This window comes from Nanorana parkeri, unplaced genomic scaffold (assembly GCF_000935625.1).
Source record: "Nanorana parkeri isolate BGI_ZX_2015 unplaced genomic scaffold, ASM93562v1 scaffold512, whole genome shotgun sequence".
Classification (NCBI taxonomy): Eukaryota; Metazoa; Chordata; class Amphibia; order Anura; family Dicroglossidae; genus Nanorana; species Nanorana parkeri.
Window position 1 is genome coordinate 1,053,895 of NW_017306780.1, and position 26,096 is coordinate 1,079,990.

The 26,096-nt window shown below is 38.6% G+C and overlaps 1 protein-coding gene across 1 annotated transcript in view; it reads right to left on the reverse strand.

Moving 5' to 3' along the window:
* Window positions 1-25,740, reverse strand: part of PITPNM3 (PITPNM family member 3) — a gene marked incomplete at its 5' end in the record, with an annotated part of 118,221 nt that extends 92,481 nt beyond the window's left edge. The window contains 2 exons of the mRNA XM_018561271.1: window positions 22,510-22,745; window positions 25,664-25,740. Of these exons, the coding sequence (XP_018416773.1) occupies window positions 22,510-22,745; window positions 25,664-25,740 (313 nt within the window). The remainder of the gene's footprint in view (window positions 1-22,509; window positions 22,746-25,663) is intronic.
* Between the last annotated feature and the right edge of the window lie 356 nt (window positions 25,741-26,096).

Consider the following 26,096-nt stretch of genomic DNA (forward strand, 5'->3'; position numbering starts at 1 on the left):
TTATTATTATTATATTCACCACCTGTTTGGCTTAGTCAGTTGTGCACAGGTGGCCAATGTGCATGCAAGCAGTGCTTGCCTTTTTAATAGAAATCCTAGCATGCTTTGAAAACTGAGAGTGATGGATGTACCTTATTAACCTATTAAATGCTGACTTTAAAACCTACACTGGTAGTCCAATGCTTTTTATATATTCTCTGCGAGATCCTACAGTCTCCAGAGAGCCTGTATAGTCTGAAGTGAGGTGCTACAGAGTTAAAGTTGAACTCCAGGCTTACCTTTTTTTCACTTCTAGCAAGTCCTCTCCTGTGTTGAGATGACTATCCTCAATTCTATGCAAATTTTCATGTCCATAATATAATCATTTGAGGCTGCAGAGACTATCTTGAGCCCAGTTTTCTGTCTCAGCCACCTCCATCACTTATGAATCAAGCATAGCTATTAATGTCCTCTGACATCAATGATTTTTAATGTCATCTGCAGCTTTGTGTAAAAGAACACATCCCTGGCATCCCTTTAGCCATACACTACACTTTAGCTTTAAAGTAGAAGTCTCACTAAAAATGTAAACATTTACATTTTTATTTAACTTTCTAGGGGACAAAGAGCATATAGCACTTGGTCATGTTCGAATCCATCCTGCTGTTGTCAGCATGGTCAGACAGTTTAAGCACCGCCGTCCGACTATGTTGCTAGCAAGGAGAAGAAGTTTTGAGTGACACCAGTGGTCTTTGGCAGCAGGGGCCACTCTGGAGACCAGCTCTGCCATATACTGTATAACATATTACTTAGCATTGTGGGTCTATGATCTATCTGCCTGGGCTATCTGCCCCAACAGATAGATTACATAGCCCAGAAGTTCTGAGTGATCCTTTATAATTGAACAATCAGTGCTGTTGGGGCCAGTACAGTGTATGACACAGCCCCAACAGTGCTGAGTATTCATTCATAAAAGCTCACTCAGCACTTCTGTTTACAAGCAGCCCCAGCAGATAGATCAAACAGCCCTGCTTGTAAACACAGTCCTGGTAGATAGATCACAGTCCCACAGTACTGAGTGACCTGTCTGTCATGACCAGTATGAGCCCTGACAGCACTTAGCAGTCATTTATAAAAGCCCCCTCAGTGCTGTGGGGCTGTGATCTATCTACCAGGCTGTGTACTTGCAACCAGACCTGGTAGATAGATCACATAGCCCTGCAGTGCTGAGGGGTCTTATACATATGAACAATCATGGCTATCAGAGCTGTGTGGTAGACCTGCCGGTGATCTGTGTGTTTACTAGCAGCCAGCAGCTATATCACATAATCCTGTAGTGCTGATTGTTCATTTATTAGCTGGCTGTTCATTTGCTATTATAGAGGGGTTGGAGCTCAGTGCTGGCTGTACTTCCCCCATTTTAGGCTCCAGATTGGGGTGGTCAGCATTAACATAAATAAAAGGGTGTTTTAATTCTGCAATGGGCATACTGATCTGAACAGGACCAAGCGTTAAATGCATTTGGCTCCCTGGAGGATAAAAATATATATATATTTATTTTTTTAATGAGACTTCTTCTTTAAGAGAAAGATGAACATTACAATAGAATAGTTTTCCTATGTAGCATACATAGCTTGTATACATGCTTTGACTTTTGGCGTAGCATGTACTTTTTTTTATACTGTAGCACTGTTCTTTAGAGATTCTCTGTTGTTTTCCCTCATTATTTTGTTTATGCACCCTTGATATGTTCTTACACATAACATCATCAATTATGTATTTCTACACAGCTTGTTCCTCAGGAAGCTCATGAGTTAGGTTATTGATCATGTTTACTACTGAGACCTTGAATCTAGAAGCTTACATTCAAATGCTACCCTTCTCCTTGACATATCACAGTGTTTACATCTGTTTACATTTTCCGCACCTAGAGCAACTAGAGACTCTGCTCTGTCAAAGAGCATAACAACACAGCTTAAATGTACAGCATGCAATATAGAAGAGCTGTTTCTGACAAAATACTGCCACTTTGTGATTGTCATATTCCTGCCACGACACATATCCAGAAGGACGAAACTCATCTCTTTATGCTACAGTTAAAGCTGAACCCCCAGGTTCCAAATACAAAATCACCAATGTATGTAGTTATTAAATTATTAATAATCACAAAATGTACAACTCCAATTCAAAAAAGTTGGGATGCTGTGTAAAATCTACATAAAAACAGAATGCAATGATTTGCAAATCTTATAAACCCATATTTTATTCACAATAGAAAATAGAAAACATATAAAATGTTTAAAATAAACAATAAAGGTGATCAGCGCCAGTAAGTGTAATGTGAAAATAAGAGCTACCAAGCACTAAGGATATAACTAAATATCTGAAAAACGTGAAAAACAATATTGTGCCGAGCTAATGATCATTTGTGGAGGGAGGCAGGTTGCTGTCCAAGACCCACTTCAAAGAGACGGATAGAAACAGTTACATTCCCACTGTCAGTTGTCACCACCCGACCTGGCTACGTAACATACCCAGAGGCCAGATCATACGGGTTAGGAGGAATTGTCATAGTTACGATGATTTTAGAACACAAGCATATATATTAAAAAAGAGATTTGTGCACAAAGGCTATCAGGAGAGCTTTGTGGAAAAAGAGATATGCAAGGTAGCAGATATAGATAGACATACTTTAATTGCTGATAAGACTGATATTGTCAGGAATGAACCGCCTATGGCTCTGTTTTTGGATTTTAACGCACAGTATAAAGATATTGAGAGGATTATAGCCAGGCACTGGGAGATTTTATTATTAGATGAAGCATTAAGAAAAGTATTACAACCCAAACTGAAATTTGTCTATAGGAAAGCCTGTGCCACTAAGGATATTATAGCAAGAGGTGTTGTAGATAATCCAAGAACAGAAATCCGGTAGCCTTCCTTGATGCGGTGGGTTTTTATTCATGCAGGCGTTGCCATGCATGTAAAAATGTTCCCAATAATATGAAACTCAGGAAAACTTTCCAGCTGAATGCTACTAACATTCAAGTAGATATTAGAGATTTTATATCCTGTGATACAGAGGGTGTGATTTATGGTTTACAATGTCCGTGTGGGTTGCAATATATTGGTCGCACCACGAGAAAATTAGGCACCAGAATTAAAGAACACGTTTATAACATCAAACGAGGTTATAAAGATCATTCTGTCTCTAAACACTTTCTGCAGGTACATAAAAAAAAACAGGTTTATTACAGTTCTGGGGAATAGAAAAGGTGTCTAGACACTGGAGAGGGGGGATTTGGAAACGCCAGTTAGCGAAAAAAGAAACCCAATGGGTTTTTAAAGCAGGTTCTTTGAAGCCCTATGGACTTAATGCAGAATTCGACCTAAATTGTTTCATATCTAATGCCTGAAATTTTTAGGGGCAGGAGTGGTTTTTATACATTTTGTTATTTTTACATACTAGTTTTTTTGCGCCCATTTTTTACGTGCTATTTTTTTACATGGCATTCCCATTTTTGAGAATTATATATATATTTTTTTGTTTGCTGCCCCCTGTAGGCCTATTAGTTGGCCTATCTATATAATATTATATGGGATTGATTGATTTATTTGTATGATCATTTTATATGGATTTGGTGCTTAGGCTCCTCCTTTATGCTCTATGTTGTTGACCTAGCTCTGTAGGTCTACCTCCCCAGGTGAGCACTCACTTGTTATCATCACTCACTGGGTGGAGGTGAAGGTCTGCCTGCATTGTGTGATTATCCTTGCCTGAGAGTTATATGCAGATTGGCTGTGAATCATCTGAAGGATTTTTTTTGCACAATCACCATTGTTTGCTTTTGTTTTTTCCTTGAGACTTTTTATTGTCTATATTGCTTTTTTGTCTTTGTGTAGATATTTTCTATGCCTCATTTGTTTGAAGGCTCATATATGTGACTCACTTATATATGTTTCAATGTATTAGATATGTATGATTATTAGCTCGGCACAATATTGTTTTTCATATAAAATGTTTGAACAGAAAAAAATTACCATTTTAAGAAAAAAATAAGGTAATTTTGAAATTGATGGCAGCAACATGATTTTAAAAAGTTGGAACAGGACAACAAAAAGCTTTAAAAGTAAAGCTGGCCATACACTTTACAACCAACGCACGATTTGAGTCGTGCGATGGTTGTAAAGTAATTAACCCCTTCATGACTGCGCTAGTTTTCAGGTTCTGTTCATAAATGACTGACACATTTTTTACATTGTTGCTGTGTGATTCTTCCACAGCAGTAATATACTTTCTTACTAAATGTACCCACACATAACGTACGATCTGCCAATCTTAGACAGGCAGATCGTACTTGCTTCCGATGACTCCAGCGGCGCATGGGCAGTGTGCGCTTGCGCACACCTGCCCGTGCAGCATTTGTCTCCCGAGAACGTCATTAACCCGCTTGACAATCGTTCGATTCTCGGCGGGTTTTCGAGCCTGCTCGGGAGACAAAAGACATGCGACCATACAATAGAAACGGTTGCACGCCTTCCATACACCTGCCGATTATCGTACGATCGCTGGATTTTCTGCGATTATCGGACGCTAATCGGCAGGTGTATGGGCACCGTAAGTGGTAATATCAAGGAAAAGCTGAAAGAATATTTAACAACTAATTAGGTTAATTGGACACAGGTCAGTAACATGATTGGGTATTAAAAGAGCATCTTAGGGCCGGTTCTGGAATGCAAGCCGGCCGGCTCCCTGCGTTCAGGGGCAGGAGGGGGCATGGCAAAGCATTGCAAGCACTATTTTTGCAGATTGCACTGGACCGGAACACAGGCACTAATGTGCCTGCGTTCCAGGTGCGGGCGATCGCACTGCAGGCAGGGATCGTGGCTGCAGTGCCATTGACTTCAATGCACTGCCACGCCCCCTCCTGCCCCTGAACGCCGGGAGCCGGACGGTTTGCATTCCAGTTTGTTCCAGAGGCCGAACGCTCTGGAACGCGGACTTCATGGTGTGAACTGGCCCTAGAGAGACCAAATGGAGCAACTGTCACCCGATCATTACTTGAATGGGTGACAGCTGCCAATCGTAAACAGCAAATTAGGGATTCCTACTGCAGGAAGTCGCAAGTTTCTGAGGCAGGAATCCCTAGACTCTTGAACACCATAGAAAACTACACTTGTTTGTGAACTCAGAGTATGTACGCTATAGCCTGCGCTCATGTTTCCTCAGATCATTGGTGCATATGCTGTAAGTATATGATCTGGTTGACAATCGATGCACCAGCATACATGCATATTTTTTAGTAAATCACTGTGTGTTTCATGTGTCTTTGATTTGTTTTCCCCAGTCAGAAAGTTCAGAGTATTAGCCTGCTAAAGCTGAACATCTGTGCCTGGAACATACTCTGCAGCATCAAACTGTAGATTCAATAATATATTCATCAGTGTTGAATATAAATTTGAAGGAACTTGGTAAGCATATACTGAGAAACTGCTTTCTGACAAGAAAATGAGAATAAAAATATATAACAGCAAAAATCTTGTAAAATATCTCTCCTTGTGTGCTTAATAACCCACAGCTATGTGTTGATCTCTGTTTCAGATGAATGTTTTTTTTCATATATTTTTTCTACTCTCTTTTTATTGATCTGTTTTCCCAGTTAAAACCCAGCCCCAGACAAAACTTGATTTTTTTACATTTTCTTTTTGTGCAGTGTCTCTATCAAGGAGCTTCCCAAGGTCTGGTCCTAGAGGAATTCAAAAGGATTTGAGAGAGCAATGAAAACCCTTTTTTAAGTAGGGCTGGCTGAAAGTTAGAACCTCTGAGGTTTTTATTGCCACCAGTGTATTACTACAGTAACCCCCATTCCCTTATTTGTTTTTTTGTGGTCACAGCAATGAGAATTGGAGAGACATTTCCCCAGTGCAGTCAGAAGGCAATATTAACAACCTGACAAAAATCTAACCCTTCCTCACTCTATCCAAAGCAAAAAAAAGTTTTTGCTTGAGTTAAGTTTCTAATGGTTTTCTTTTAAACTATATAGAAAAATACAATTTTGACAAACATAACAAACATGTTTCAAGTACTGTTAAAACAATCAAATAAGTGCAAAGAAACTGATAAGATGTTAAAAACGGAAGTGCATAGCAAACAATATGAGTGCAAATTGACCAGTCATGTCCACTTATGTTTCAGAGGGTAATTGGCAGATACAGAGCCATATTTAAGAGATCAGGAACACATGATGTACAGTACAGCTTACTGAATATAGCAGTCAGAAGTATACCAGAGGTTTACACTGTTCAAAGGTGTGCAGTGCCCCCCTTACATTGGTGGTCAGTGAAGAAGTGTCCACTTACATTGGTGGCAATTGGAGAAGTGCCCCCTTATATTGGTGGTCATTGAAGAATTCCCCCCTTACACTGGTAGTCAGAGTAGTGCCTGGTTACATCTGTGGTAATGAAGTGCCCGCTTACATTGTTGTTCCTTGGAGAAGTGCCTCCTAACATGCTGGTCAGTGAAGGAGTGCCCATTTACATTGGTGGTCAGAAAAGAAGGGCCTCCAAATATTGTTGGTCAGTGGAGAAGTATCCCTTTACATTAGTGGTCAGTGGAGAAGCGTTCCGTTACAATAATGATCAGTGAAGTGCTCCCTTACATTATTGGCATTACTGGACTGTGCATTACCCTCCTACACTGGTGTCAGTAAAGGCCTTCTTACATTGGTGGTCAGTTAAATTCCCCATCACCTGGACAGTGTAGATACCTCTTTCAGTGGAGAAATTCCCACCTTATATTGGTTGCCATTGTACAGTAGAAGTATAGTACTTATTCTACAGTGAACCCTCACAGGGGACACCCCTTAGTAATTGTTACATCATTTAGCACCAATATACCAGTTCACTGAGTGAATTAAGTAAGCTGGTGAGCCCCAGCTTGGGGTGAGCTGTCAAGATTTATTGCAAGTTCAAAATCACCCAAATGAATTTGCTCATCATATATAAATCCAAGTAAACTGGTCTGGTTTCATGGGAGATGGCTGCACATATTTTTTTTTTTAAGATTGCATTGCTTAGATAATAATACTAACAATAATAATTGGTAGCAGCAGTATTACTATACAGTAACCTTCATAGTGTTTCTTCTTGAAATTGTACTGCTCATTATTTCCTTTTACACATAGCTTACTCATGCAATTTTAGAATTGATGGGATGACATTTCCAAAATAAAACCCTCTGAATTATCTAAAAAATAACATCACAGTTCCATTCTTGCTGCTTTGATCAGTTTCACGATTAAAGCCTAACTAGAGACAAAACTCTTTTTTTTTTTTAGTTTTGAATAAAGTGTAAAAGGGTTAGCACGTTTGCCATTTTATTTTTGTTTTCATTAATAGGTTTTTCCTCAAATTTTGAAATATGCAGCATGTCAAAATGGAAACAGTGCTGTTTAGAAAATCATAAGGTTTCTAGGTACTGAACAAGTATACAAGTAGCTGCAAATTCTGTCCTATTCAAGTTTTCCTACATGTATACCTCAACCAATTATTATATCCAAAATAAATATGTTTACGTATTCTGCATGAACCAGGAATATCTGCCTGTTTTTTAATCTGGGAAGACTAATACATAGATTAGCTCTTTCACCAGATGCCCTAGAAGCCAAGAATACAGTTAAAATACATACTTTTGAAAAGATTTGTAATTCTGTTCAGCCAGTTTTGTATCCAGCCACTCCTGCTAGAAGCATAACTAGGTCAGTGACCTTTCTTGAAGCTGAACTCCAAGCAAATATAAAATATACTAAATAATGGAGCTCTACATAGTAGTCTACATAGCTCAAGTTGACCTGGTATCAGCCTATTGCAGCCCATGTACACCAGGGCTGGAATGTGAGAAGAAGGAGCAGCACAAGGAGCATGCTGATAGCAAGAGAACACAAAGTAACAGTGACATGAGTTTAACCCTGTGCTGCTTCTTCCTTAACTGTCCATTAGGAGGCTGGGGTTGGGCCAGGGCTCAAAGGAAGTGGGTTGAATGATGCAGGCCATCAGACTGACAATATTTATTGTCATAAAAAAGTACTGCAGGGGAAATCTGTGGATTTTTTCCATAAACATTTTTGTTTGAGGATAGAAAAGAACATTGGGTAGATTACATTCAAAGTGAAGCAACAATAGCAATATGTTATATTATAAGCATACAAAGAAAAAAAAACTGAAAAAATTATTTAGCAGCAGCTCGGGATCCAAAATGAGAAGGGGGACACTGAAAGGAAAAGCTCCGGGAGTAATTACTGTTGGATCAGGGGAAGCTGTTGGAGAGCATTCTGGCAGTGTATAAGGGAGTCCAGGCGAAACTTGGCAAAGTGTCAGTGCACAACTCTCAGACTTGGATCTTGTTTTATTTTTAATCTTTTAATGGTCCTAATGTTATTATCTTGTTACTTTTGGCTGGAGTTCTGCTTTAACGCCACTCCACTTTTTACTGAATTAAATATAAACCAGCAATTCCACACAGATAAGGTCATCTCTGTGCTCTTCTGTCCCTTCAACAGGATATCAGTGTGACAGAGCAGAGTGACAGAACCAGTGTCAGAGTACTGTGCAATGCAGTAAAACCTGGCCTACAGTGCTGCCCCTCTCTCCCAAGTCTTGCCATTCAGAAGATTATAGTAAGCCAATATAAAATAATATGGATATGGTAATTATGTTTTTTAAAAATAAAATGGCATATATAATTTTAATTAAATACATTATTTTAATTGAAATGATATATATATATTTTAATAGATCAGCCTGAAGTTCAGTTTTAAAGGTCAGGAAAATATATGTATTTCCAAATGCTGTGTATAGTGTGTATAAGGTATCATGCATGTTTGATTGCTGATTAGCTTCATTTAAAATGAATGATTTCCCAGTGAATCAGCATATTTTGATTTGTAGGAAGGAGACTGATACAAGAAATACATTGTATATACTTTCATCTAGTTAAAAAAGAACATGCATTGATATATTTCAGACAAAACCCTAGTACGGAGTATAAGCCGCCTAGTCTTTTTATCCTTTGTATTTGTTCTTTGATCGTACAGATGGCCATTGACAGAACTGTACTAGAATTTATATAGATGCATAGAAGAAAAGAGGAGAGCACACAAGAAGATCTTCTGTACAGAACTGAATGAAATCAATTTGGCTTTTTAATTCAGTTAATTTGTAGCTACAAAAGTTGGGAAATTGCAATTTCTTTTTTTCTGCAGATAAAAAATCATTTAAGACTTTAGTTTCAATATTAGGCTGTGTTAAAGGTTTCCGTCAGTTAGACATACAATTTTGCCTTTTAATTCAGAGGACATGATGTGCCAGGTGAGTTGCTTTATATTTTTATCTTGGTATGTATCTTGTAAAGCTGACTGTTCTTCTCTTTAAATATTTATGATTGTTAGCAGCGCATAACTACAAATACTGGGGTCCCATGGCAAAACTTTGGGCCCCCCGGCTAACTCTATAGTCACTGGATGTCAAGGATAGGCAGCATTGCTGTCAACGTAGTCGGTACACTACTAGGGAGCAGTGCTGCGGCACTAATAATAACAACCACAATGATATTTTATATTCCGATAAAATAATGCTCTTGCTTGCACTTACTCTTCAACCCTAATACAAACGTCTTTCATTTCTAGCTTCAATAAACTTATTTTTATAGACCCACAAGCATCCTCATGGCACTTTCAGATTTAGGGGATCTAATCCTTACTAACAACCCTAAGTATTTAAACAGCATATATTAAAACATATATATATATTTATGTTTACTTTTTTATGTAGATCACTATGTCCTTTCTGACAGCAGAGTCAGGTTCTAACCTAGAGTATGGCATTTAAAGCAATACAGCTTGGTCAGCGTCTGCCCCAACTTGTAACTGAATAGAGCAGCAGAAGCTACACACTGATATTAGTTATAGGTTCCACCCTCCTATCAGCCAGCTTCATATGTGCAATATGTTAAAGAATAACTGGGGGCCACATCTATTCCTTGCTTGAATCCTGCTAGGAACTACATTAAATATAATGACACATTTAGATAATATATAAAAATGCATTTAATGTTTTAATGAATACATCATTTAAATTATGATTTCATTGTCTAGAGCAGTGGTTCTCAACCTTTCTAGGGCCGGGACCCCATGGTAACATTTGCCAATTTGTGGTGACCCCCAACGGCAAAAAATTTAGGGATGCGGCGGCTGCTGCAGCGACATCTAGCGGCGTGGCGGGAGAACTGACCCTGCTGCGCTAGGAGGGGGCTGAGGAGGACTCTCACCTAGCACAGCAGAAATCACACAGCGACCCACAGGTTGAGAACCACTGTTACAGGCAAAGACAGGACCGGGATCTGCAGCTGGAACTAGAAGAATTGGATTTAAAGTGTGTGGCTAAATAACGTATGAGGTACATACTCCGCAGTACTGTCACTGACAGAGCAGCCCATAGAGTTCAGTGTAAACCATGAGAGTTACCCCTGATAAGATATACTTACTTCCACTTCTCCAGTCTGTACTCCTCCCTTCACACTCTACTATGCTAGATGACCTTGCGGTGTGTCACAGTAATGTGACCAGCTCCTGGGGTGGGCAGGGCCAGCTGTGCTATGTGTACGCCGTCAGAATGAAAAAAAAAACACCAGATGAAGAACATCAGGTCCCCCTCTGCTGATTGGCAGCAGCAGAGGGCAGGTAACCACTGGTCTAGAGCTTATTTGATTTGGTTTTAGTAAATCTTCAGACAAACAGCTGAATAAATGGTCGAAGTTTATATATGTTTATTCAATTGCAAAAAAAAGGAAGGTACCCGCAGTATAAAAGCCAACATTTTCAATATTTTTTGAAAGATCCAATTGGGATTGACCACCTGAGGTCCCCCTCTAAAGTCTTTACCCTGTGCTACTCCAGTTTCCTCCCACACTCCAAAGACATGCTGGTAGGTTTATTGGATCCTCTCTAAAATTGGCCTTTGTATATATGCATGCGAGATAGGGACTTTAGATTGTAAGCTCCTTGAGGGCAGGGACTGATGTGAATGTGCAGTTATGTAAAGCGCTACATAAATTTTCGGCGCTATAAAAAATGTCTGTAATAAATAAGTTACCACATGGGGAAATTCTTAATATGCAGAACAATCTAAAACATCTGCAATCAAACAACATGCTAGTAAAGAAAAAACCTGACTAGCACACTATCACTTATACAATGCATACAACGCATGTCAAATTAGTCTCCTGGGACCAAACACTTACGGATTGATTTACTAAAAACAAATAGGTTGTCCACTTTGCAAGGGAGCTTTCACTTTTCAGGGGACGCTTCCCCTTAGCTTAGTGAATGAAGTAAAGCTCTGATGAATTTTATCACCCAATAATGTGCATAGAAAATTACTTTTTATAGTTTCTTTGCACATGATTGGTGAATTGGTGAATTTTCACCACATTTACTAAGCTAGGGGAAATTTCCCTTGCAAAGTGAACAATCTATTGGCCTTTAGAAAATCAATGCCTTAGTGTGCTAATCAGTTTGTTTTTCCCTAGGATGTTGATTGATTGCAGTTGTTTTAGACTGATCTGTATGTAAAGGAATCCCCTCGCCTGGTAATTCATACTGTTTCCGGAAGGCAGTTTTCACTTTCCCTCTTTCCTGGACACGCAGCTGCAAGAGAGAGAAAATCTCTATTAAATGATAGGGATTATCTAAAAGACAGTTGTCACATGAACTGGTGTCTCCATTGGAAAATTTCTCCTCAGCTCTTGTTCTGGTGACAACTGGAAGATATCAGCTTTCCCATCAATTCCTGTCTCACAGATAATGGTCACCATCCGTTCCTACTTTATCCAAAGCTAAGAAGAAAAGTGTTGGTTTTACATACAATTTAAATGCCAAGGGGCAGGTCAACTATCAAGAAAAGAAGGATAAGAAATGGGTGGAGGTTGGAGGGGGAGGGGGAGAAGTGTAAAAGGCTTGTTTTAGGGGTTAGATGTAAAGTGTTCAGGTAGGGTATAGTTAAGAATTGGAAAGGTCTTTTAGGGTGGGGGGGTACTCTAAGTTATTGGAACACTGGACAACTACAATACTCACATTAATTCTCAGCTCTGTGCCAAAAATAAATGTACTACTGAAAAAAATCCTGCTGAATCTGGAGGCTTACATATCTAAAGTAGAACAGTAGAAAGGCATCATGGCACACTCACAAACTAGCATGTAAAACAACTTGTACTAAAGATCTGATGGGTGATGAACTAAGTGAAATTTTGAATTTTAAAGCATTAGCAGTGGATGCCATTAGTACTTCAGTAATTTATTGTGTTGTTGCAGTTGCGTTTTAAAGGCCTATTCCACTAAAAAATTTAATTATTGGCATATTTCCATTACTGGAGTATTAATCAATGGACAGACTTTGTAGTGAAGTTAAGTAGTAGTTCTTGATCTTCCTGCTGCTTTCAGTCATGGTCTTTCTAGCTCTGTCAGGAGTTTGAAGGCTAGTCCAGTATTTACTTCCCACTGTGGTTTCATTATAGTAGTGTATTAAATCATCATTATCTCCCTTGAGCTTAAGTTTGGGAAGTTACAAGTGAACGTTGTCACGTAAGCATAATATGGTTCAGTAATAGTTCTAATGCTAGGACATTGTGTACATGCATGATAATCATCAATCATGACCAACAGGCAAGCATGGTGAAAATGGATTACCATTGGCAATGATCCTTCTTCCCCCTTTCAATTAGGAACTCTGTATAAAATATTAGAAAATCCCATTTAACTGTATTTAACAAATTTATAATTTTAAGAACATTAGAGAGTAGGGATTTTCCTTTTTGGAAATACTTGATCAGCTGGGTGCTAACAGGAGGCAAGATGTGCTTAAATGCCTACCGAGTAAGTACTAAGCAATGAGTAACTTTATAGATTGGTACAAAAAATTAAGGATAAACTCCAGTCACTCCATCAAAACCTGAGCATTTTTTCTCACAAACTGTCTTAGGGGACTCAAACTGGCCAATAGAAGCAACTATCTTCTATTGGCCATTGTCTCTCACTTAATACACCTCACATTTGGCCATCATTATTAATAATAAATATGTAAGGAAAAGGCCAGAACCAGTGATTTAGAGTCCCAGTGTACTTGCTATTTACCTACAATTCTACCATGATTATTGCTGAAATAGAGCAGAGTGTTTTGTGACTTACTGGAGTGTGGTTATACATCTCTACATCTGTAAATTTTGAGGATTGGTCATGTCCCTTCCAATACTGCTGTCCTAATCACTGTTCAATGAGTGTGAGTGCAATCGTGGAGGGGGTGTAGTTTATTTGGCTGCTTTTCTAATATAATGGGTTGTTGCCCACTTTAGTTTCAATGACACTTTACTGAGAAATCCAAATTAGCACCACTTTAGAAGATTTCATTACAACATTATGCATGGAGTGACTTAGTAATAAGTAAATGGCAGAGGTTAGCATGACATCATTTTCGCTGGGTACATGAAGTCTGTGTCTCTAGAGAAATCCAGGGAACAACAAGATGCATTCAGCTCATCAAATCAAACTGATATCCTACTTTACACCTCCAATAAAAAATGGCTCAGTGAGTGCATTTATTAGTTTACTCAGGCATGATATTAAAACAAACCACCGCCTGCACTCAGGGAGAAATACAGTCAATTTCCTGGTGCTTTATTTGAATGGTTTACCATTCTCAAAGACACAATCCCTGCTGATTTCAAAGAGTACAAAATGGAGATGACGCAGGGAAAGGTTTTGCTTCGGCGATCGGAACCAATGCATATGCAATTACTGAGGATTTTTCTTCAACTAGTTTCTAATCAAAGATTTAGACAAAGTCTGATGTATTCAGTCTGGCTACTTGTCATGCAAGGACAATATCCACAGCTGCCTTGCCACTTTGGGAGTATGCAAATGGTGCAAATATTCAGCTGTTTTTTTTTAAATCATTTCACTATACCATCCTCCAGGAAATTACAAAGGCTTTGACAAAGACAATGTTATGCAGCAGCTAGATATGAAAAGTTACTCCATAAAACTTTAAAGACTCTGTCCAAAAATGATATATTGCATCCATTTTATATGTAGATACACTTCAGTCAATAAAAAAATAGATCGCCCGCACCAGAACGCGTGCAATGCCTGCGGTGCGGTATGATCGCCAAAAATAGTGGTCGCAGTGATTTGCGGGCATTGCTGTGCCACACATTCTAGAGTGGGTGATCACTGCAGGGTGGGAAGTGTGGCTGCGGTGTCATTGACTTGAATGCATCGCCATGCCCCCTCCGACCCTAGAACGCAAGGATGCTTGCTCTATGCAATCTAGTGCGTTCCAGCCACCTGAACAGTTTTAACCGCAACAAAAAGAGACAAAACATCTTTAATAAGAGAGAGATTGTGTTGTGTGTGGCTTGTGTGCAGCCATAATATGTAGTATAAATAATGGCTTGCCCATACAAACTTCTGCTGTTTCCCGTGGTATACCACATGACTCACTACAAGTGGCCTGCACTCACCACAAGGAGAGTGCCGGCCATACCACCACAACTACATAACTGTATTATCAGTTAAAATGTAACTTCACCTGGCTCTAGATACATAACAAATTTGATTAGTGTGAAGCAGTCCCATACCACCTGTCCTGCTCCTCTTACTGTACAGGCAATTGAAGCAGCCATTATCCTCCATTATGCTTAGTAAGTATTGTTCACATTTTGCTGGTAGACATGTTGTTTGTCTACACCTACATACAATTATCTACAATACAGCGCAACATTCTCATCAGTTGTTTGCTGGACCCAAGCTCATTAGGTGAAACCTTTGAGTCTGCCAAGGCAGTCTCTCCTCATGGCAGGCTCTGTCACAGAAGTCTCTCCACGTAGACGTTTTCAGTGCTGTTTCTCTACTAGAAAAATTAATTTTCAGAGCATTCTCTGCACAGTATATGAACTAGTATATCCCAGGCTTTTCAGGACACTCTCTCTACTTGGGAGGTGATCTTTAAGCAGTCTCTCCCATTGGCAAGTATTCTCAGAATACTCTTTTCACAAGACAGGCATACTCAGGACAGTCCTTCTTGGAGGCCATTTATACCCATTGTAGCTTCTTTAAAGGCAGCCTCTTTCCACAGCAGACTTTTAACATGGCAGTTACATACAAACATATTGACTTTAGCATGTAGACTAAAAAGCTCTGGCATTATTTTACATGCTCTTACATCACATCCACAATTTGACCACAGTGCACTATGCTGTGAGTCCCAGGTCTTTTATTACCCTAGCAGGCCTGGTTCCCATTGTTACATGTGAACATGACATTTTTAGCTGCCGCTAACTTTGGTAAGGTTGCATAGATAGATGCAATAGTAGAATATGTATGATCCAACAGCCTACACAGGCATAACAAAACAAATTATAAATAGCTATTATTTAACTGTCCTGTCTCACATTTTCAAATTTGCCAGAAATGGGAGGTTACATTATAAGGTTAGTTGGTAAGAGGAAACCTTGCTAAGCAACTAAATGGCAATTTAAAAGCTCAACAGTACCCAGCTTATACTCTATAGTTCTTTTTAAGCACTCTCTACAAAGACAAACTACTCTGCTAAAGGACAACACTATAATGATAGGCAGAGAAAAAAATCCTGGCAGGAAAAGTGCCCGCTCATCATCTACTTTTAATGACAGTTTGAGACGCCATGGGGGTGCCTGTTATGTTCAATGATTGCTTTCAAGTCCCTGAAGTCCATAGTGGAAAACCACAGGTTGTCTTTCTATGTAATATGGCATATTAGCCACTCTACAGGTGATTTCACACATTTCCATGTATACTGGTTTACTACATTAACGTTTATAACAGTAGGAAATGAATTAGTCTGTACAGTGTCTACCCATGTCATCCTTTTCCTATCTGCTGGTTTTATAAGCTGCCCTAGATGTATTCTAAGTAGGTTAAAATCAATTATGCATTACTTAAAAAAACCCTCTAGCTTAATTAAAATGCTCGTGTTTTATAACATTAAGCTGCCAAAGTACCTAAATATAACCTGTTGACTATTTTACCTAATTCCATAGTGATCAGAGAGAAACTAAGCCAGCATTCTTATAACTCCCCATAGACGCCACTGTATTCAGTAATCTTTTGCCTAATTTACCGATAAGAGTCTAAGGCTGACTAAACAAGACAAAAATCATAAGGAAAAAGTAAACAAAAATAAAAAGAATATTTTTTAATACTCCAAATTTACCACCATTGCCCTATGCATACCTAGTTTGTTATATTAAATAAAGTATAGCATTTATTTTTTTCTGCTCTAATTGTTTTTTCCCCCACACTGATTTTCTTAACTATTTTTATACTATTTACAAATAAATACATAATGCAGGGAGCATTATGAATTTTCTAAAGAGAGAGACAAGTAGAAAATGTTTGCTTTCAGTCTATCTCTCTTCAATTAAAAGTGTGTGATGGTCCATCTGAACAATGTAGCGAGAGGGAAGAGAAGAGGAATAAGTAGCTTTTTTGAGTAATTTTAGTTTTAGCTATTAAACTCTTAACAATGAGCTTTTCAGCAAAACCAGCTAAAATGATATGATGCTGACTGGAAATAGGTAAATATATAACATGGAAATAAAATACCTCCTCTTTAAAAAAAATGCTTAAGACATATGTTCACATTTCATAAAATGTAATTCTTTGAAATTCCCAACGAAACTTACTTGATGAAAACCAAGGGATTAGTATAAAGCCTATATGCATAGCAAACACCTGGATTAAAGTGACAGTAAACTCAGGAGTTCATTCTTAAAAATTCATTTAACTATTAACAAAAATGTATCTTACTTGTGCATCACTCAGCTGTAGATCCTCAAATCATCTCTGAATTCATGCTGACACTATCCTTCCTTCTGGAGGGTGGTTACTTTTGTTGCCCATGGTCAATTTGTGTTGTAAAATAGCCACCAGTCCGAGCTTGCTCACGTGATAGACTACAATCTCAATACACATTAGTAAACTAAATGTGAGATTTTAGTCCATCACAGGAGTGAGCTTGCAGCTGTGGCTACTTTACAGCACACACAGGGACCATGGGGAACAAAAGTAGCCACCCTTCAGAAGGAAGGACAGTGTCAACATCAGTGTCTGCAACTGAGTGATACACAAATAAGATACGTTTGTGTTAATAGTTAAGGTACTTGAATGCATTTTTAAGAATTAACTCCTGAATTTAGTGTCACTTTAAAACCCCTATGCTTAAAGATATCTTGAAATTTGCATTAATAATATGCACAGCAGAAAACATGCAGAACCTTTTTTCACATTGAAGCGCAGCATGATATTAGGTAGAAAAATAAAAAGCAAGAAAGCTCTGTACTTTTAAAGGACAGCTGGAACGCCTTGGCTATGGGAATTTTATTGTAGCACTGTATGATGAAAAAAGCTTTAGGACATTGTAACTGAAAACTGATTTTTTTTTTACATTCGGTAATAAAGTCACTGTCATAGACTGTATTTTTTCTGCTTTGTACATGTTTCATAGAAATGGTTTTTTTTTTCATTTCGTTTTCAAGAGTTGCAGAACAAAAGCATGGAGCCCTATTTCCAGTATTCATGCTGGGATTAGACAAAAGCTGGCTAGAGCCATTAGAAGAAATGCCAGCCGTTGACTACTTGAATTTCTTCAGTGCTAAGGAAATTACAGACTTGTTCAGGGGAATTAACAGCTATTATTGCTTTAATACACTCCCCTATATGCAGTAGCTATGGCCCTAAAGTCCTGTAAAGTCTACACAATTTATACATAGTGAACAGTGTTGGGCTGTCTCAGTAAATAGTGCAATTAGTGGAGTGCTAAGGGCAATGTGTACTACTAATAGCAACCAAACAGAATCAGTCTTAAACAGTACTAGTCTTGGTTTAGTAAAGTGCCCTCATGGAAATAGTAGATCCTCTGCACTGGATGTAGACTGGTCTTAAGGTGCCCATACACTGCACGATTCTCATACCAGAATCGCGGGAAATCCCGCGATCGTACGAGAATCGTGCAGTGTGAATGAAGACGTGCGACCGTTTCTACTGTACGGTCACACGTATTTTGTCTAAGGAGCATGCTAGAAAACCAGCCAAAAATCTTACGATTTTCGGCTGGTTTGAATGATGCTCGGGAGACAAATGCTGAACGGGCCTGTGTGCACACGCGCACACTGCCCGTTCAGCATTGCAGTCATCGGAAGCCTGCCCCCCAGGCAAGTACGATCTGCCTGTCCAAGATGGGCAGATCGTACGTTTTTTTAATTACTTTGCAACCATCGCAAGACTAAGGTCTTGCGATGGTTGTAAACTGTATGGGCACCTTAAGGATCTGTTCTGTGTTCCCCAGAGCACCCTACAAGGTGTAATGGAGTGTACTGTGAATAGCTCCCAGGTCGTTGCCCTAATATTCAGCCAGAATGGCAACAGCTGAAAGTTGGCAGAAACCAATCATGGTACCAAATCATGAGGCAAAGTTATGATCAGACAGATGAGAGGTTGAGACTGGCATTTAAAAGGGATTGTCAGAAACAGGCAATGGTCAGATTGGGCAGCAGGTATTCTGGTGACGGGCAACCCAAGTCACCAACAGGAACTCAGGAACAGGAACTAACAGAATCACAGGATTGGGAGCTTATTCTCAGGGGGGTATTGTTCAGGCATCAGCACACAAGGTAATCATTTAGAGGCGTGAATGGGAATTTCCCAGGAACCAGTAAGTTCCAGAACCTCTATGTGGCATGCCTGATGAACACTTAAACCACTGAATGGTGAACAACCGTGGAACACTCGAGTTTGAAACCTCTGAATACCAGTAGAGGCTGCAACAGATTTTGTATCAGTGAGGGGAGCACTGTTCAGTGCTTCTTGCACTGTTTACTAAATAGGTTCCAGCAGTGTTTACAGGATCCCTGTGGCCCTACCGGGTAAAAAAATAAATATATAAATTACATTGGGCCAAGCTGGACCAATGTAAGTATAAATAAAAATGCCTGGAGTTCATCTTAAATTACGTTATTAAGAAAAAAAATGACTGGGTATTTGCAAGAATATGCATATTCAGTCAAATTATTAGAATTGTGTAGTCTTTGCTATAAAACATTTATATTTACTCTTTCATTTTGTTTTAGTAAAGTTACTCTATCAACTAGAAAAAGAAAGATTTGTTAGCCACATTGCAGACAAACAACAAAGCAGTTCCGAAGCAAACAGACTCTACTCTATTATTCTTGGAAGGAGACCTGCCCCTGTAGAGATACGTTAAGGGGTCTAAAATACCATGGCCCGCATTTTATGACACATTCGTAAAATGCAGCTTGTAGTGTGTAAACTTCATTGCTCCATGGAGTTCTCTTTGCTTAATGTAGCAGAGAGAGCTCTGTAATTGGAGGAGTGAATGTGTCTGGTCATGTGATCATTCTCTCCACCGGTTAACAATTTGTTAACATTTTTAATTCCTTTTCATTACACTGTGTCCACTTCAGCGTCCTAAAAGCAGTGGAGTGCAGGGCAAAGCACATTGCTGTGCTACATAAACGGTGTTTTCTGCAGCCATGGTGCAGCCATGGTGCAGCCATACCACTGCTTTTAAAAGGCGCCCCTAAGAGGATTAGAGCCTATTACTGATAGGTGTGGAGAGTGACACAAGCATTGCTAAAACAGGCACCAATCAGCGTAAAATAAATCTGCTGCTACATTAACCCTTATCAATCTTCCGAGACTGCTCATCAATACACAGTAAAAAGGCATCATGGCACACTCACAAGTCAGCATGTAAAAAAACTTGTCTCACCACTAAGGTCAATAACAGAGGTTTGGTATCAATACAACCCCTAAAGTGTCATGTACCTGGAGAATTAATAAGTCACATTGGGAGCAATTTATCAACACTGGAGCAGACAGGATCTGGAGTAGTTGTTCATAGTAACCATTCATCTTCTATCTGAACTGAACAAACTGAAGAGAGAAGATGATTATTATGGGCAACTGCTCTAGATTCTGTCTGCTCTAGTTTTAATAAATCCTCTCTCCCCCCCAATGCTCCTAAATCTGTTTTTCAGTGAACAGCATTAACATGTTAAATATACATAATTGTCTTCTCCTTTGTATTGCTTTATAAATCCTATTTAGCATAGCTCATCTATGGCACCATGAAATGGTCTAAATATGTCCAATGGTGGTCCTCTGTTACTATGGTAACATGCTATTAAATCTTAATGGGTTAAATATTATTTCATATAGTGTCTAGAGGAAATTTTCACTAACCTTTCACAGTTCATGTTCATTTTAAGCATCTAACAAATAAACAGAAGTTTATAGTAATATTGTTCCATGTGTAATCAATGTTTTCATGGTGATTTATGGTAACATATGTGACTCATTCTTTTAATTATGTTAAGTGGTTGTGCTGGAAGGACAGTTACATAGATACACTATTAGATACTTTTTACAGCCAAATTGTTAGCAAAGTTAAAGCCATTTTATATCCACAAGGAATTCGTAATCTTACAGAACAATAAAACAAGTAATGGAAATGGTTAATTAATCATAAAGATGAGGTTGTTAAACCTGCACAGAGGGGAGGGGAAGGGGGGGGGAGTAATATAATGGTGATGCCTAAGAGATCTGACTGAATTCATGAGGCTGAATGATGGGTTTATCTATGAGCCAATGAAAGGGGACCCTACTGTGAATAACCAAAATGTTTTTGACTCTCTTAGACAGAGGGCTAAAAATGGTTATATATCTAAGAAATGTGTTAAGGATGTATTACTGCAGTTGCCACAGAAAGCAGTGTGGTAAGAATCTGCCAGAACAGCCTATTGCATCTTCTTGTAATTCTATCACAGAACCCATGTCTACATTTCTAGATATTATTTTGGAACCCTGCCAGGATCAGTCAGTTATACACCTGAAAGATATAAATGATGTATTACAGAGAGTTGACGATTTTCAAGCATCATTCATTCACTCATTGAGTTAAACCTCAAGAATGCTCCTGGGATCTATCTTCCCTTTCTTATAGTTAGATAGATACATAGGTTAAAAAATACACATGCTCGTTCAGTTCAAACAAAAGACAAAAGCACCCTGCTAGTATCCTAAAAGGTAATTGTATACTTCCTGGATCAGCAATCTACAGTGTTATTTCTTATAAACATTATAGACATCCAGCATTTCTGAACAATCTACATAGTTGAAAATACACATTAAACATAGTTACAGAGTTTTGAATTAGGAAACAGTCAGCAATGTATCAAGCTTCAGCCAGTTCTCTTCAAATTAAATATAAAAATCACACCCCACTATACCACATTCTGCTAAGATGCAATTGCTGCAGGTGTAATATGACCTAACTATTGGAAACATATTCAGCCCAGAAAAGTAAAACAAAAGAAGCGAACTTTGATGCAGTACTCAGCTTCAGTCCCATGCTGTCCCCTGCAGTAAATCTTATCTGCCGCTAGATGTCACCAGTCTTTTGGGATGAATGATTGCCAATGCCATTCAATCCACTTTCTTTCAACCCACTGACATCTAGCGGCAGATAAGAATTACTGCAGGGGACAGCATGGGACTGTAGGTGAGTACTGCATCAAAGGTCGCTTCTTTTGTTTTACTTTTCTGGGCCAAATTTTTTTCCTATGTTATATAAACTGGAGTCGGAGAAAATGGCTATGTGACTAAAGTGGTAAATCATCAAAATTGGGCATCTGCTCGTTTTAGTGTAAGATGCACAAGTAGTATAGTGATCAACTGCAAAAGATTAGAGCAGTATGTGATAATGTGGAATTAATTGCTACAGATCCATTTGGTTAATCGGTTAAGCGATTGAATGCCCCCCAAAGGAATAAATTGCCAAAATTTTAGTAGTACAAATGAGCGACTAAACGTATATTTATTATTATAGTTGCACATTGTTCAGCTCAGAATCTAACAGATTTCCTGATATTCCATTATTACAAAATGGTATAGTGGCATAGCTGAATTAGATTGGAAATTATCTAATCAGTTATAGCTTTAGGGAAAGATGATGCCCTATGAATAAACTAATAGAACACTCTCTCTCTCTCACTTTTTCTCTCTCTCTCTCTTTTTCTCTCTCTCTCTCTTTTTCTCTCTCTCTCTCTCTTTCTCTCTTTCTCTCTCTCTCATGTCCTCATAAAAGCTTTGTGCTTACCATTGGAGAATTATTTTTTGCTTTGTTTTTGCAAGCAACATAAAGTACAATGTTACAGTAACAATTTATCTTTTTTATGTTGCAGATGTATTTCTTGTTTCCTATAACTCTTGTTATTCTCTTGAAAACTGAGATGCCTGCTGTGTCCATGTTACATTTTTTTGTGATTTATAACTATAATGAACCAAAAAAACTTTAATCTAATTAAAAAACAAACTATTATCTAATAGAAAAAAAGACTATCACAAAATGTGATATAAATCTTACTTGTAAACCAGCGAGAAGGCTTCAGAGCATATTGAAGGGCAAGGAACCAGCTTCATCAAGATGTGTCCAAGTGCTGCTGGGAAATGGGCTTTGGTTACTTTCTCAAATACAGAGCTGAAGGTGTTGACGTCAGCCACCTTGCTGCTGATGTCGCCTCCTCCTGTATCTAGAATACTACCACCATGAAGGACCAGGACAAGGACATGTGTTTTACAGGTGCTTTGTGAGGCTATATCCTGTGGAAAAAAAAAACACCTATCAAAAGTAATATTACATTCCCAATCAATACCCCATGCTAATTACAGTTGATATTCAAGCACAATATCATTAAAGAGTCATCAAAGCAGTTGTGTCTGACATGGGAAAGGAAGCTTTCTGTGTTTTGAAGCTCAGCAAGGTAATTGTGGTTTCCTTTAGAGTTAGGTTAAGATTAGAGGTTATAGTTAGGGTAAATACTTGGGTTAAGAGTTAAGAATTACAGTTAAGGATTTAGAATATTCAAGGTATGTAAAGCCAAAACCTTTATTTCTTGTTTTGGCTAATGAGTGGAAGTGTTACCCCTGTGAGGTTTTTTTTGCTATCTGTATCTTGCTGGGGAAATTCATCCTCTACAGTCACCAAAAAGTTGGTACAAACCAAAAGCTTACAGTTGTTCTGGTAAGAGGAGGTGAGGGAAAAATCTTTCAATGTGGACACCAGTTCGAGTGATAAACTGTATAAGAGGGCATTTAATATCTTTGTTGTTTTTTTGAGATAGGAATGAAAAGGATATAATATAAATACAGTATTAGGTCTCCTAAAAACCTATTCTCATCTCAGTCTAATTAAAATGGATACACAAAAACAAAATTGTATGGGGCTTTCTGATATGAGAAGAAAAATCACAATTTTTTTTTCTGCGGTGATCAGCACAGTTTCCATATAAATTTCAATGGAACCAAGCTGATTAGCTGGTTTTGGGATTTTTTAATTGTGTTTCAGCGCTGAAACGCAATTAAAGGAGAACTATGGGGTTAAGGCTTTTCCCCATAGTTCTCCTTAGGGTAACGGGAGGACACAAACTAGCGTCCTCCCATCACCCTAAGCACAGTATACCGCAAGCTACTGCTCGCGGTATACTGAGATGCCACAGCTGAAGCGGATCCCAACAATTATGTCTGGATCCGCCCAGCTGCGTGAGTGATAGCTGGCTCTGCCTACCTAGAGGCAGAGCCAGCTGTACCTGCCCCTTCCCCTGTCCGTTCTGCCAGTCAGCGCTGGCGGATCGGAGCGGGGAAGGGGGAATCCAGTCCCTCCCCTGTCACGGCAGAGAGCTGTGACAGGATCGAGAGGTGAGCGAACGCCGGTATGTGTTCACTCACTTCCTGATCTACTGAGCCGACATGTGACAGTCTCATTGTCACAGGTCGGCTAGAACTATGAGGTGAGTGAAAAGGACTCACCTCATAGTTCAAAACCGAGCTGATCAGCCTAGTTCCATTGAAATTTATATGGAAACCGTGCTGATCACCGCAGAAAAAAGGGGCAGGGAGCATTTCGGGCAACAGGCAGTTCCGATTGTGCAGAGCCACGCGGTCGCATGAACGGTCTCCATAGCAATGTATGGGCTCGTTCATGTTGGTGATTCAGCGCCGCCAAACCCGCGCAGCCGAACAGCCCTGGTGTGAATGGGACCATAAGTTGAGCCAGTTTAACAAAAAAATTTACAAAACGTTTATTGTCATAGCTAACATTAAAATATCCATGAACACCCATACAAGCAAATCACAATTGTTAGCAGAGGATTATTAAAGTCTTGAGGAGCAAGACTAATTAGTTACATCTATTTATACAAAACCCATATGGTATCAACCACTAGATGTTATAAAATGATTCCACCAGTGCTCAGCAAATTCCACCTTCAACGCGTTTCACATCATCGAAGGTGAGTGAAGTAATTTGTAGGTATTGTATTACAATAAAAGTACTTAGGAAAATAATTTATAATCTATCATTTATAATTTTATAATCTATTTAAACCCAGTAGGAGATGCTACCACCCCAACAAAGAACCCCCAGGCACAAAGAAAAAGTAGATACCCGGAGAAGTGCACCGCCAATGTCTTGACAGTACAGAAAACTAGTGTTCCAAAAAAAACAACCCTATAGCTTCGTTGAATGACACTGACATAGATGTATTTCCTGTCCGCAGCGCACGTGGGGTTCCCTCCAAACGCTAAGGTGTAATTTGTTGAACACTGGTGAAGTCACGTTATAACATCTAGTGATTGATACCATAAGGGTTTTGTATAAATAGATGTAACGACTTAGTTTTGCTCCTCAAGACTTTGATAGTCCTCTGCTCACAATTCTGATTTGCTTTTATGGGTGTTCATGGATATTTTAATGTTTTCTATGTCAATAACAGTTTTGTAAATTCCTTTTAAACTGGCTCAACCTTATTGTGGTTTTTCTTCTAATCACAGAAAGCCCCATACAATTTTGTTTTGTGTAGGAATTAAAAGGAAATAACTGTGTGTGTGGTTTTGTTTTTTTAAATCAGTGGTCTTGCCATACCAATGCTTTTTTTAAATAGATCCCTTAATTGTCATTCAGTCAAGGTTTACATCTACTTTAAAATGTAGGCTAATCTTTTACATTAGGTTAGGTAAGGGACATGTAAGGAAATGCTTTCATAAAACATATTTTTAAGTACTGAAAGCCACATGCCAAGACCTGTATCAGTACCTAATGGCACGTTCTGGGCCACTATAAATACGTACATTTTATAAATGGTTTATTTGACATGTAAAAATATACTGCATCAGTTGGACTTCTGTTCACAATAACATTGCACAAAGATAAGAGGTGTGCATCCACGGAAAGCAATCACATTTCAACTTTCATTAAACAGCTCAGTATAAGCTGCTAAATAAGCAAATGAGCTAAAGATTTTTCCTGCTGACAATATCAGACAATGTTAATGCACAAAAGACTCAGGGTATCCCTGAAGTGGGTATCTATACCCAGCTTGCTTTACTTTATTAAAAAATATGTATTTTTATTTACCATCATCTTGAATCAGATTGAGACATGGTTGTATGTAGTAAATGAAGCATCAAACAATACTCCAAAACATGAGGTCATTGTAGAATAAAAGTAGAAATGTTCTTACCTCATTGTCCTCATGTATCTCAAAACTGCTCTGCCGGGGGCATCTGTGTTTTCTCCCATGAACTCTGTACAGGTCACCTATTGACCCAAAGGAAAAATAGATTAATAGAGTGATGATCAGGTGATAAAGGTAATCAGTTATTTAAACATATTTATGTGTTGTTATCATTATCAAAGAGATTATACATATAAGGCCTAATGTACAAAGTGCTGTTTCACTGTGTTGACCTGAATATTGTGAAGCATAAATGAAACCCATAGAGAGTATCAGTGCAGCTATAAATGAACTCTACTAAATGAAAGAGCATGTAGCCCAGAGTTGGGCTTTAAATATTGCAACAAATACAGCCAAGATAATAGTTTATTTTTCTAATGCTAAAACACATTGACGCTGAATAATAATTGCCTTAAAAGTGGACCCTTACCCCCTTTTA